We start from the raw sequence: 12,163 nt of genomic DNA, 5'->3' as shown, positions 1-12,163 counted from the left end.
AGATTCTTCCACTTACTTTAAGTAAATATTACTATTACTACAGTATTTGTTGTTATTAAGGCCATTCAACTACAAGTTGGTCATTTTTCATCTACATCAAAAAAAAAAAAAAAAAAAAAAAAAAAAAACTTTCAAATAATGTTTTGAACAATATCCATTCTTGAATAAAGAACATTTCTGACAAGTTTTTTTTAACCTTATTTTCTGCTAGGTATTTCTTATTACAAGAAATCTAAGTGAGTAAAATTTACTTGAAGCACTAGCAGATAATTTCAATTATTTCTAGTAGATTTACACTGAAAACAAGGGAAGGTTTTTTTGGGGGGCTGGGGGGTTTGCAGTGCATATGTATTGGTTTCTGTGGTAAACCGTTTGATTAAACCCTTGTTTTTAAAAACTACTAAAGAAACAGTTTTGAAAACTTCCAGAATAAGTGTCTGGATTTTATAAGCAAATTTAAATTAAAATTAAACGCAGAGGTGGGTAGAGTAGCCAAAAATTTTACTCAAGTAGGAGTAGCGTTACTTCAAGTTAATATTACTCAAGTAAGAGTAAAAGTAGACATCCAGATGATGTACTCAAGTACAAGTAAAAAGTATACGGTGAAAAGAATACTCAAGTAAGAGTAACATTTTGAGTAACTGCTTATTGTTGTTTGATATATAGATATATATATATTTTTTTTTTCAAACAATGGGATATGAGCCATTGTTATAATGATACTGGACAATAACACATTTCATAACCGCATCAAGCCAAAGAAATACACACACACACACACACAAAAAAAAAATCATTGAATTCCAATGTGAGAAAAATAAAACATAAATGAGGCATTATTCGGCCAAAGAGCATGAGTGCCCTGTGGTGGAGAAAACTGTTCCTAGTTTTAATAGTGACGAGTTCCTTCATAATTACTATTTAGAAATCAAAAGGAGCATATATCCGGTTTTCCTTGGTCAATCAGTGCCAAATAAAAACTGGGATAGAGGTTGAAATCTGCACTTTCGAGCCATGTTGAGAGCAGTGCTCAATATCAAATACTTCATTTCTTACGGTGCTAAAGACCCTATGATTGAGCAGGCTGGCGTGAAGCTAGAACGGCAAGCTTGCGTCTGATTGGTGTAATGGAGTCATGTGATTATGTTTGCGACATGTCATTGGTGAAATCGGTAGAGCTACTTGCTACTACTACAGCTGTTACAGTTACTCGGCATGATTGCTGGCAAAAAAAAAATCTAATTATTCTAATAATCTCGTGTTTATTTAGATCCTTTGGATAACTTCGAGGGTCCAACTGAATGTAAAAGAGTGCTTATTCACGACCACAAAAGCTTCGGGAGCAAAATAGTATCAGGGTGAAAACGTTCACAGAACACCGGCTGTGAACACGTGTGTGAATGTAGGGTGGGGGGTCTAGTCATCAGCCAATCAAACTTGCGTTTTGGGGGGGGGGGTGAACGAGCACATTCAGCAAGTGAAGAGGGGTCAATGTAAGTCTAAACATATTGAAAGTTCAGTAATTCATTTAATAATTGTAGGGTTAATTCTATCTTTACAACATGGGAAGACCATTTAAATTACCTATATAATCGAAGTCATTATATGATGCAAATAAGGTTGTGTAAAAGTTGGTGGGGACAATTTAAGCATCCTGAAAAGTTGGTAGTGTTATGTCCCTACCGTCCCTGTGCAAACCTACGCCCTTGCAAAGCACATATAGCAATGGACAAAGTGTCGTCTTTTTTTTGTTGTTTTATAGCTGTGTTGCTTATGATTTTTTTTTTAACGATAAATATGTATATAATGGCAACTGTTGACTTCTGTCGGAGATTTGTACTGGTGTAATCTGTAAAATCCCGTTTGTTTTCGCATCTTTGCGCTGCCGATGGTAGTAAACTTTTTATAGCAAAGTCTGATTTTGCCTCGGCTCCCGTATTCGCTAAAAGGGGAGCAATAAGTGAACTCAGCTGCGCTAGGCATTATGGGCAATGTAGTTTTGAATTTGAACTGCTGCGTTTGGAAACATGCTGGTTGAATCGCTTGCCAGTTTATTTCAGTTATTGTTTGCGTACAATTGAGAACATTGTATGAGAATAAAAATTGAGTGGGAATAACATTTTGTCAACGACAATTGTCGTGATCGTAATTTTAAAAAATGTTGAGTTGGCACATAGCCAACTGTGTGTGTGTATTAACTGGACTACATTTCCAAGAATCTGCATTATATTATTTTTTTAATAATTATTTTTATTTTTATTTATTTATTTATTTTGGAAGAATAAAGCCTGTTGAGTAAAAAAAAGTGGGAGATATACGCATCTTTAAGTGATCTTCGAGTAAAATTCAAGTATCTCGAGGCCGGGTCGAGTGTCCTCTTTTTTGGAAATCAAAATATGGATACCCTAGTGTTGTGGCAGTTTGCATTCATACTTTTTCTTTTGCAAAGCGTTTGCAAATGGGGTTCGTGCTTTTGCCAATTTGCAGTCGCGCTTTAGGAATTGGGGATCATGTTGTGGCAGTATGCATTCGTGCTTTTTTCTTTTGCAAAGCGTTTGCAATTGGGGTTCGTGCTCTTTTCTGTTTGCAAACTGTTTGGACTTTGCATTTCGCCTGACACCTCGACACCTCTACCTCTACAAACCATACAGAAGTGGAGAAACACTCTCTAAATATAATTTGGAAACATTGCTATATTTTCCAAGCTAAATATTGTTAAATTTTGCTGCTTGTGAATAATTCCCACTTTTTTCTTATATAATACATATTTTTGGATATACATGTTGATGTTTTTTGTCGTTGAGTAATTTCCAGTTTTCATTGTTATGTTTTTGGTCATGCATAGTTGCTATTTGTTTGAGGGGACATAATGCTGGAGGTACATAAATGTCATTTTCACGTTATATTGTAAATATTTTTGGAGCTAGAAAATTGCTATATTTAATTTTTTTTTTTTTTACAATTTTACATTGTTTATTTCTTAGTGTAACTGGCATTCAAATTTCTCCTTACTACATACATTTAGGCCCCAAACAAACACACAAAACAAAAACAGTCATGATTTAAAGTGTCAAGGATTAAAGATTTGATTCGAAAAAAGAAGAAAAACCACATGAGTGCAAGTCACCACTGTTCTGGCTGGTGGTGCTTCGATTCCAGCTAGTGTCGCAGCCCACCCGTCTCCTCGTTGACTTCTTCTGGTCTTTTCTGTTTGTGTAGACATCCGCACAATGTTTTCCCTTTTTCTCCGCCCTCTTTATCCTGCGTAGGCTGGCTTTTATGCCCTGGCCCCGGCATGGTGGAAGAGTAGTTAGCATATACAGTATACCTCTCAGTTCTGAGTTCAAGGGTTCAATCCCAGGCCTTCCAGTGTTTAGTTTGCATTTTCTAACTGTACCTGTGTAGGTTATCTTCGGGTGCATCGCTCCCACATCTCATCCCAAAAACAAGTACACTATGCTGATTGGACACTCCATAGTTATGAGTGCGTGCGTGACACGTTGTTCATCTCCTCGTGGCCTGTATCGTTATCTATTGTTGTATCTCAATATCAACAAGTACAACTAGTTTTTTTTTTTTTTTTCATTTATGATTCCTTTTTTATATGAACATCACAATTTAACAAAAAAATAGAAATACACCCCCGCTAACTCAAAGATTCTGAACTTCCCCTTTTGGACCTCCACTCAAAGGGTGGCACCTCACATACAGGCTTTAACTTGAAGTATTTTACAAACAACCGGAAATTGTAGTATTCTTCAAGTATGTATTGTCATACTTCGAAAAAGTGGGGTGTAAATCACGAGTTTTATGATGATACAATATCAATTCTTTGGACAATGTTTTCTGATATTGAAGTAGATTTATTGCAATATTATTGGTACACTGAGCACAATCAGTTGCATTTCAGCAAAAAAAAATAAAAAAGAAGCCAAAGTCATTTACCATTTTAAACAGAGTTGTATTTTTACAATATACATGGTCCCAAGAAGGATATGTGCCACTACTACCCATTTGCATAATGTTATTCTTCAGAAAGGTGGACAAAAGCTGCAATTAGCAATTAATAAATAATAATAATAATGATAATTCACTAAAGTCAACAATGATGAAAGCATCTCGTGAGGCTGTGTTTTAGAATCACTTGTGAATTTTTTTTAATTTGGGGTCTACGGTTTCAAATATCCGTGAAAAGTGTCGTTTAAAAGAGGGAGAGTATGTATATAATGGCACTTTAAAGTTAAATCGCGTGAGCCAATACTTTTGGCAATAGTGGGGATGCACATCATACAAGGATTGGACAAAGCACATACGGGACCAAAAGTGCCAGCCCTCAACAGGATTTGAGGAAGCTCTACAGAATGCAATCATCCTGCATGGAAAATTTGATGAAACCAGCATGGATGACAGGCAAAACAGTCATTGGCCACTGCTTCTCACACCAACACCCAGGTGTCTCTTAATCCGATCATTCAGTAGGCATGTGCCGGTATGAAATTTTGATGGTACGATTACCGTGAGCAAAAATACCGCTGTTTCACGGTATCACAGTATTGCAGTTATAGCTAAAACAAAAATTTTTTTCCCCATTGAACAGGATTTTTTTTCAAAACATATTTTCAAATTGGAACATGAATATAATGTGAAAATAAATAAACAAAAAATAACAAATATTTTATATTAAAAAGATAAATATAACCTAGACTATACCCACAGCCACAGCTCAAGTTGCTCAATATTAGAGTAAGAAAGAAAGAATTGCTATAAAAAAGTAAAAACACTTCTAAATAAAATAAAAAAATATATACTGTATGACTTTTTTGAGCGGGGGAAGCTCAAGTGAAGTTTCGCCATTTTCAGCCACTGTGTCAACTCTAGTCTACATGATGCCATGCCTTTGTGTTAAAAAGAACAAAGAATTCATAAGTTAATAAGTTAGTAAAAAATGTTTAAGTTAGTTTTATAAATTAGTTAAAATGTAAATATTGTTAAGCAAAGGTTTCATCTAAAAAAAAAAGTGAGGAGTGAGACCTCCTTTCTCAATTAGTGATCTTTGACGCGGTTCCTTTTTCTTCCCCCCTTTGTTCAAGCTTGTTTCTCACTCAGCGGCTGTGAGACATAAAACCTCGACGAAGCTGCTCTCCCAGCTTAGCCTAGGCTAACATTCGTCTTTGTAAGTTTTAGTTAGTTTGTATATTGAATTTGAAAGGAAAATGTGTGTTTTGATTTTTGGCGAACCTTTTAATGGTACTACTGCTATCCTGTTGGACCTAATCACACGTGGAAAAATACAATTGTACAACGTTTTAAATGTATTAATTTGTATATTTTACCACGATTTGAGAGCTCAATAAATTGAAGAAAAGTACGCCTTGTGTTTAGAGGGTTTGTTTTTGGGGTTTGCTGGCTGTTTAGCAGAATCGGTCTTTGTCAGTCACGTGCCCAAACTAGCGGACACGCCCCCATGCGCCATTTTGAGTGTACTACGGATGTAAACAAACCAGAACAGGAGTAGCTCCGACGTCACATTACTGCCTCCAACTTCATCGCTGGATATAAAAAAGTCCCTCATTTACGGTATCAGCGCTTACATTTTAAAAACTATAAATCTCTCGAAGCTCACGGACATTTAACGAATGGCTCGGTGCAGGATCACCGCATTTCGACCGCAGGACTGCGACAACACAGTCGTCACTCTCGTTGCTCCTCTCAGAAACATGATACAGCTCTTACTTGAACATTGTTGAACTTGAATTGTACCTTGAATATCATCTTAAACATCACGACTAAAACAGGTGAAGGAACTGTCATAATGTCATGCAAATTCATGTATATTGCACAATATATTGTTTCAGTGTTGACATTGCCATGCAAAGATGTGCAATTCTCTCAATGCAGGACTTATCATGTGAAGTGGGACAAATTTACTTGAACACGTTATTCTACAACTAGTGTTATTTTACTTCATATGCACATGTTTTATGTTTCCTTGTATTGCTATTTTCTATTTACCATTGTGCTGCTGCTGTGTTTTGATTGAGAATTTTAGTCAAAATTATAAATCCAAAAAAAGTAAACCTGTCAAACATCTCGTTTTGTTAGCAAACATTGTATTTCCTATTCAGTGTTTATTTCCACAAAATTGTTTGAATGTAATTAGTAAAAACAAAAAAAACAAAAAAAGTACTTTTCATTATCAAAACCAACACTTGTGTTTTACGTACCTAAGAGAGGCAAGGAGTCAAGACTTCAAAATTGTCACTGACATACTTTATTAAACAGGTTTAAGTCATCTACAAACGTATAAAAATAAACTGCTTGTACAAAAACTACGAAAAGAAAATTGTGCTATACTACTGTTAGGCAATTGCTTATCAGGGCACAGCAGAAAGTGACCTTATCCAACATTGTGGCTTCTTCACCTTCACATGGAAGAATCATGTTTATGGGTATGGTTCCTGTTAAGATCTTATACTTATGACAAACATTTCCGATGACCCTTTCAACATGGATTCTCAAATGTGCTGACAGCGGCCTTTTGTAAATGCTAGGAGTTTGACATTTGAACACTACATGCTTACACATTCTTGTATGTCAAAACCTCTGTCAGCCAAGACAATGTCCCCAGGTAACAAATTATCCAAAAAAATCACTGTCCAGGGTTATATGTTTGTCACTTGTACGCCCTCCCCAGCCTTTTGATAAGAAACAAATGGCTCCCTTGGGTGTAATACATATTAAATACTTCATAGTGTGGTGGTGCTTGTAGCTGGAAAACATTTGGGCACGTGCTTTCAGATTTGACGGGTTTTCTGTGAAAATTTCAAAACAGTCAATAATCACAGTCTGTGTCACATCCTGATTGGTGTTGTGCGTCTCATCCTCTGTGATGAGCTTATCACCTTCTTCTCCAGCTTCATGTGTCCCCTCTTCAGTCTGCAGTTGACCACTTTCTTCTCCAGCGTCAGGTGTCCCCTCCTCATTCTGTTGGTGACTGTTTATTTCACCAGGCTCAGATGGTCCCTCCTTGGTCTGCAGCTCTTCAATGTTTGCATCCTGCTGGACCCCCATCTCTGGTGCTTGCAGTGTCTCTTTCCGTAGCTGCTCATGCCTACTTCATCCTGTAGAGCGTGCAGTGTTTGTCGGTGTAACAGATGTGTGTCCCAGGTGTAGGGATGGTGCCCAGTCTGGGTCAGTCTCCATCATTTCATAAGCTGGTTCACCTGCAATCACAGGTTTTATTTAGAAAGCTAGGTAAGATTGGATATTTCCATGGCATTTCACAATCATAAACACTTAATCAGACATGCTACCATCCCATCATATCTCTCAGATCACAAAAGTAAATCTCACGCATTGATAAATATTTCTGTGCATTTTTGCTGTTTACCTTTATCTTTCAAATCATTCACTCTATAATGTTTTTATAAACGATGACTGAATAAATTAAACACTGATTTATTACGTACCGATTAACCCATTTCAACTGCCCTCCCTCTTTGCCTGTAGTTTACAAGTGAGGCTAGCTAGCTAAGGTTAGCCAATGAGAAAATAGCGACTTTAGAAAGCAAAAAAACAGCATATTCAGTATCAACACTTTGAAAAAAACTGACTTGCCTTTATGAAAATGCCGAGAGCAAACACGTAGGAAGGGAGATATGGTGTAGAAAGTCGTTTCACCGCTGCGACCCAGGCCATCTGACGCCGCTTCGGTAGTTCCTCAACCTGCTATGACCTCTTTTCCAAGAGGGAAAACAAAAAAATCTTACGTCGTGGTCAACTTTGCTGCCATTTTTGTCGTGTGATTTAGTATGGCAGCCTTTCAAACAACACGAGTGTCCCATTTATCAAAGACAATGATGAAAGCAAAGACGATTCTCACTGCTCAGTTGTTTACAATAAGTGTGCACTCAAAATGGCGATTCAACCCACAATGCACTGCGGCTTTTGACAGCGTTACGTCACCTGACAAAGACCGATAGCGTCACTGACAGTCACGGCAACAAACAAGGGAAGGGTGAGCGCTGCCACACCAAGCCACTTCGGCTGCATTTTGCCACATGAAAAATAGCGAATACCGTACTAAGGTATGACGGAACATTTTAGTGGTTTTGAAACCACAACGTTTTCACACCACGGTAAACGGTGAAACCGGTAACCGGCACATGTCTACTTCAGAGTGAATCCTTGACCACAAACTGAGCAGGAAAAATGTTTTTCTCCAGTGTGGATTCTTGTGTGTTGTTTTAGGTTTCTCTTCTTAGAGAATCTTTGGCCGCAAACTTAGTAGGAAAAAGGTGTGGGTTCTTGTGTGTTTTGTCAAGTCTTCTGCATAAACAAAACCTTTTCCACAAACTGAGCAGGAAAAAAGTTTTGTGCCAGTGTGGGTTCTTGTGTGTCTTGTAAAAGCAGTAATGTAAAGTAAGGTAAGCCAACCATGTTTTTGAATAATATCAACGGCTAAACAGTTATAAGGATATTTTCGTTATTTTTTTTTTTTAAGCAACCCTTCCAGATTCTTTGTTTAACCCATGGCAACGCCCTTGACAACGAAAATGCTTTTCTTCGGCAATCTTCAGAAATTACGTCATACCGGGAAGTGCGAGGGAAGTCCGCCATAGAACAGTATTGTTTGTTGCATTGCTTCTCGTTAAGATGCCACGGTGGTGTGTGGCGATGTTTTGTTCTCACTCAAACGAAAAGTTGTATGAAAGGCCAAAGGATAGCAGTCACGCCATCATCGAGTATTGTTCTCTGCTGCAAACACTTCGAAGACCCCCGCTTCCTTAACCGGTCTGCTTATAATCAAGGATTTGCCAAAAAGTAAGTGTAATTTTTGGATAGATGACTGATGACTTTGTCAAAGCAGAGCTACCAACTGTTGTGGAATGTGCAGTAGAAGCTAGCGACGTTAGCCGAAAGCCAACTCGTGGCAATAGTCGTGGCATAGTTGTTGTTGTGTTCGCTAGTGTTACGTCCCAAGGACGGCTCGCAAAGGGTGTAACATAAAACGAGCCACACAATTTCACAAGTGGCACAAATTTATTTACACAACAAACTTGCAATGAATATGTACAAAATGTGGATGAAGCGCGACTTCAGGGTAAGCCCTGGCCAAAACAACAAACAAAAGGAATCTACACTTGACCCCCACCCGCATACTCAACCCTGATCATGAAAAATAACAAAGACAACCACTAACCTAGCTTCTTACGCTAAACAAAACAGAAGAAAACGGGTTGAACAGAAATGGCAACTTACCCCTACTTGCTTCAGTGCTCTTATTTACAGTGGTGAACAAAAACGATCCAATAACGAATAAACACAAAAGACCTCACCAAAAAAGCGGGAGTGTATCAGAGTAGCGATCAAATGCAAACGAGCGTGAATGGCAGGCAAACAGCTGGCGAGGAGGACCGCGGCAGAATGCTGTCAAATGTGACCTTGGCGCCTAAGCGTGTTTAAATTGGGCGTCATCTACGATCTTGTCCGAAAGGGTTAATCCACTGTCAATCGGGAAAGGGGTGTGCATGTACATATAAGCGGGTCGGCGTCGCGGTAATTCACGGTCACGTTGCCGTAAGAGACACACACCGCCGGTGAGTTTGTGCACATTTATTTGTATTTGTATTATGTATTTCCACCTTCATGCTTCAAGCATTGCATTACATTTGTACGGTTCGGCGTTTCTTTCACGGTGATCGCTTGAGAGCCTTCTAGTTTGTGTTTCGCGAGAGCCGCTGACAGGTGACAACGAGCGTGTTGACATTGAGTCAATCTCGCAGCGAATCAGCTAGCGGCTCAAGTCATGCAGTGAATCATGGGAAATGTAGTCTCGGGACAACACAGAAGTGGTGCTTTGTAATCTGTTTGCTTGGGTGAAAAAAACTACATTTCCTCACGCTATTAGACGCCACTTCCTGCCGAGAGCCCCAGCTACTGTTAGCTCCATGTGTTAATAAAGAAACAAAGTTGTCAGCACGTCGTGTGTTTGATACCTTTGTCAACAAAAAGCTCATAACAAGACACTATGCACGATCCGTTTAAGAGACGCTGGGACTGGAAGTAGTAGTAGCTGGTAGTACGAGGCGAGGCGGAGATGAGCGAGGAGCAAAACTTTGCGGTCGAATGTGGCGGCAGTCCGCTATTATTTTGTTTTCTTATTATTGCCACAATAAAGTGCAGAAAGCCATCAACGACTCATCTCCTTATTTCCCCCCAATGTTTTTATATTATTTTATAGACACGAGAGCTGCCGAATCTGCCAAAATGAACATGCAGTCTGATTATTTTTTTGAAAAAATGTCATCAGATAGACAAAAATATAAAATCATGTGCAAATGTCTGCATCTTCAAATAATGAAAATAATAACAGCCTATATCTTACCAATCATGTAATCTCGATGGGTCTTGTCTCCATTCCATGTCCGGTAGTCTAGGCACATTGTTTGCATCCTGATTAGCGTCTGGCTAATACATGTTAGGTCCAACATAAGATTCCAACCTCTTCTTCCTCCAACTCTTCAAAAACTTGGATCTCCTCCATTGCGCTCGATCTATCGTTTATATCGCTGTTTGAATCATTGTTTGAAGGGGTTTGTATGGCGGCCGTATGGAGCGCTTCCTTGCTGTTCTCGGTATTACGCATCACATCCGGGTTCGTCCCCTTTCAGGCTCGAACTTCAGAAACGCGATTATTTTGTCAAATATACAACATATAAATTATTTTTTCATGCTTTATTTGTTAGACAATGTTTAATTACTTTAATTGTGACCCTATATGGCATGTTATGACATGACTTCACATTTCCGCTTTAAGTCTCCTGCATAAACAAAACCTTTTCCTCAAACTGAGCAGGAAAAAGGTTTTTCACCAGTGTGGGTTCTTGTATGTTTTGTTACGCCTCCTACATGAACAAAACCTTTCCCACAAAATGAGCAGGAAAAAGGTTTTTCGCCAGTGTGGGTTCTTGTGTGTCGTTTTAAGGATCCCTTGTGATTGAATTTTTCACCACAAACTGAGCAGGAAAAAGGTTTTTCACCAGTGTGTGTTCTGTTGTGACTTTGTAAGTTTTGCTTTTGAGCGAATCTTCGACCACAAATTGAGCAGGCGAAAGGTTTTTCACCAGTGTGGGTTCTTGTGTGTTTTGTTAAGTGTCCCGCCAGAACAAAACCTTTTCCACAAACTGAGCAGGAAAAAGGTTTGTCCCCAGTGTGTGTTCTATTGTGACTATGTAAGTTTTGCTTTTGAGCGAATCTTTGACCACAAACTGAGCAGGAAAAAGGTTTTTCGCCAGTGTGGATTCTTGTGTGTTGTTTTAAGTTGTTCTTGTGACTGAATCTTTGACCACAAACTGAGCAGGAAAAAGGTTTTTCGCCAGTGTGGGTTCTTATGTGTTTTGTTAAGTCTCCTGCATAAACAAAACCTTTTTCACAAACTGAGCAGGAAAAAGGTTTTTCGCCAGTGTGGGTTCTTGTGTGTTTTGTTAAGTCTCCTGAATAAAGAAAACCTTTTCCACAAACTGAGCAGGAAAAAGGTTTTTCGCCAGTGTGGGTTTTTGTGTGTTGTTTAAAGTTGTTCTTGTGACTGAATCTTCGACCACAAACTGAGCAGGAAAAAGGTTTTTCGCCAGTGTGTGTTCTTGTGTGTTTTGTTAAGTCTCCTGCATAAAGAAAACCTTTTCCACAAACTGAGCAGGAAAAAGTTTTTTCACCAGTGTGGCTCCTCATATGGATTTGACAATTATACTTCTTAGCAAAGGTTTTCCCACACTGAGAGCATTTGCAGAGTTTGTCGTCACCATGAGATGTCTTGTGACCATCATCATTGTAAGGTGAGTGTGACGTTGTGCCATTTGTGTCTGAAGTAGCGATGAAAAGGTCTGGATGCAATCTTTCTGTTGAGCTTCTACCGCTGGGAGGCTCCGCCCCTCTGCCTGCCTCACTTGGACCATCTTTACTCCTCAAGGGCTCACCAGTCGACCTGGTGATATGCTCCTCCTTTTCCTCCTCTTTAACGCATGGCAGCTCTTTTTCCACCTTTTTGATTGGAAGTTGCTTCTGTTGACAGGGCTTTGGCTCCTCCTCTTTGATTTGAGGGAGCTCAACCTCCTCTTTCACGCCAGGAGATTCTGGCTCAGCACCAAGATATTTTCTGAAACCT

General features: G+C 38.9%; 1 protein-coding gene across 3 annotated transcripts in view; it reads right to left on the bottom strand.

The window, feature by feature from the left end:
* Window positions 1–4,572: 4,572 nt before the first annotated feature.
* LOC130928057 (gastrula zinc finger protein XlCGF57.1-like) overlaps window positions 4,573–12,163 on the bottom strand; it is a 32,128-nt gene continuing 24,537 nt past the window's right edge. Inside the window, exons 3-4 of one of the 3 annotated variants that reach the window (XR_009066585.1) lie at window positions 10,388–12,161; window positions 4,577–7,737 (exon numbers count right to left, since the gene is read on the bottom strand). Coding sequence is in view for 2 of the 3 variants with exons in the window: in XM_057854264.1 (XP_057710247.1) it covers window positions 10,846–12,161 (1,316 nt within the window). In the remaining variant the exon portion in view is untranslated. Of the gene's footprint in view, window positions 12,162–12,163 lie in introns of all 3 variants that reach the window. The other 2 variants (XM_057854264.1, XM_057854266.1) reach the window with 2 other exon arrangements.

The sequence above is a fragment of the Corythoichthys intestinalis genome, chromosome 13 (genome assembly GCF_030265065.1).
Source record: "Corythoichthys intestinalis isolate RoL2023-P3 chromosome 13, ASM3026506v1, whole genome shotgun sequence".
Classification (NCBI taxonomy): Eukaryota; Metazoa; Chordata; class Actinopteri; order Syngnathiformes; family Syngnathidae; genus Corythoichthys; species Corythoichthys intestinalis.
The sequence above is the reverse complement of the archived record's forward strand: the minus strand, read 5'-3'. Positions and strand labels throughout refer to the sequence as shown.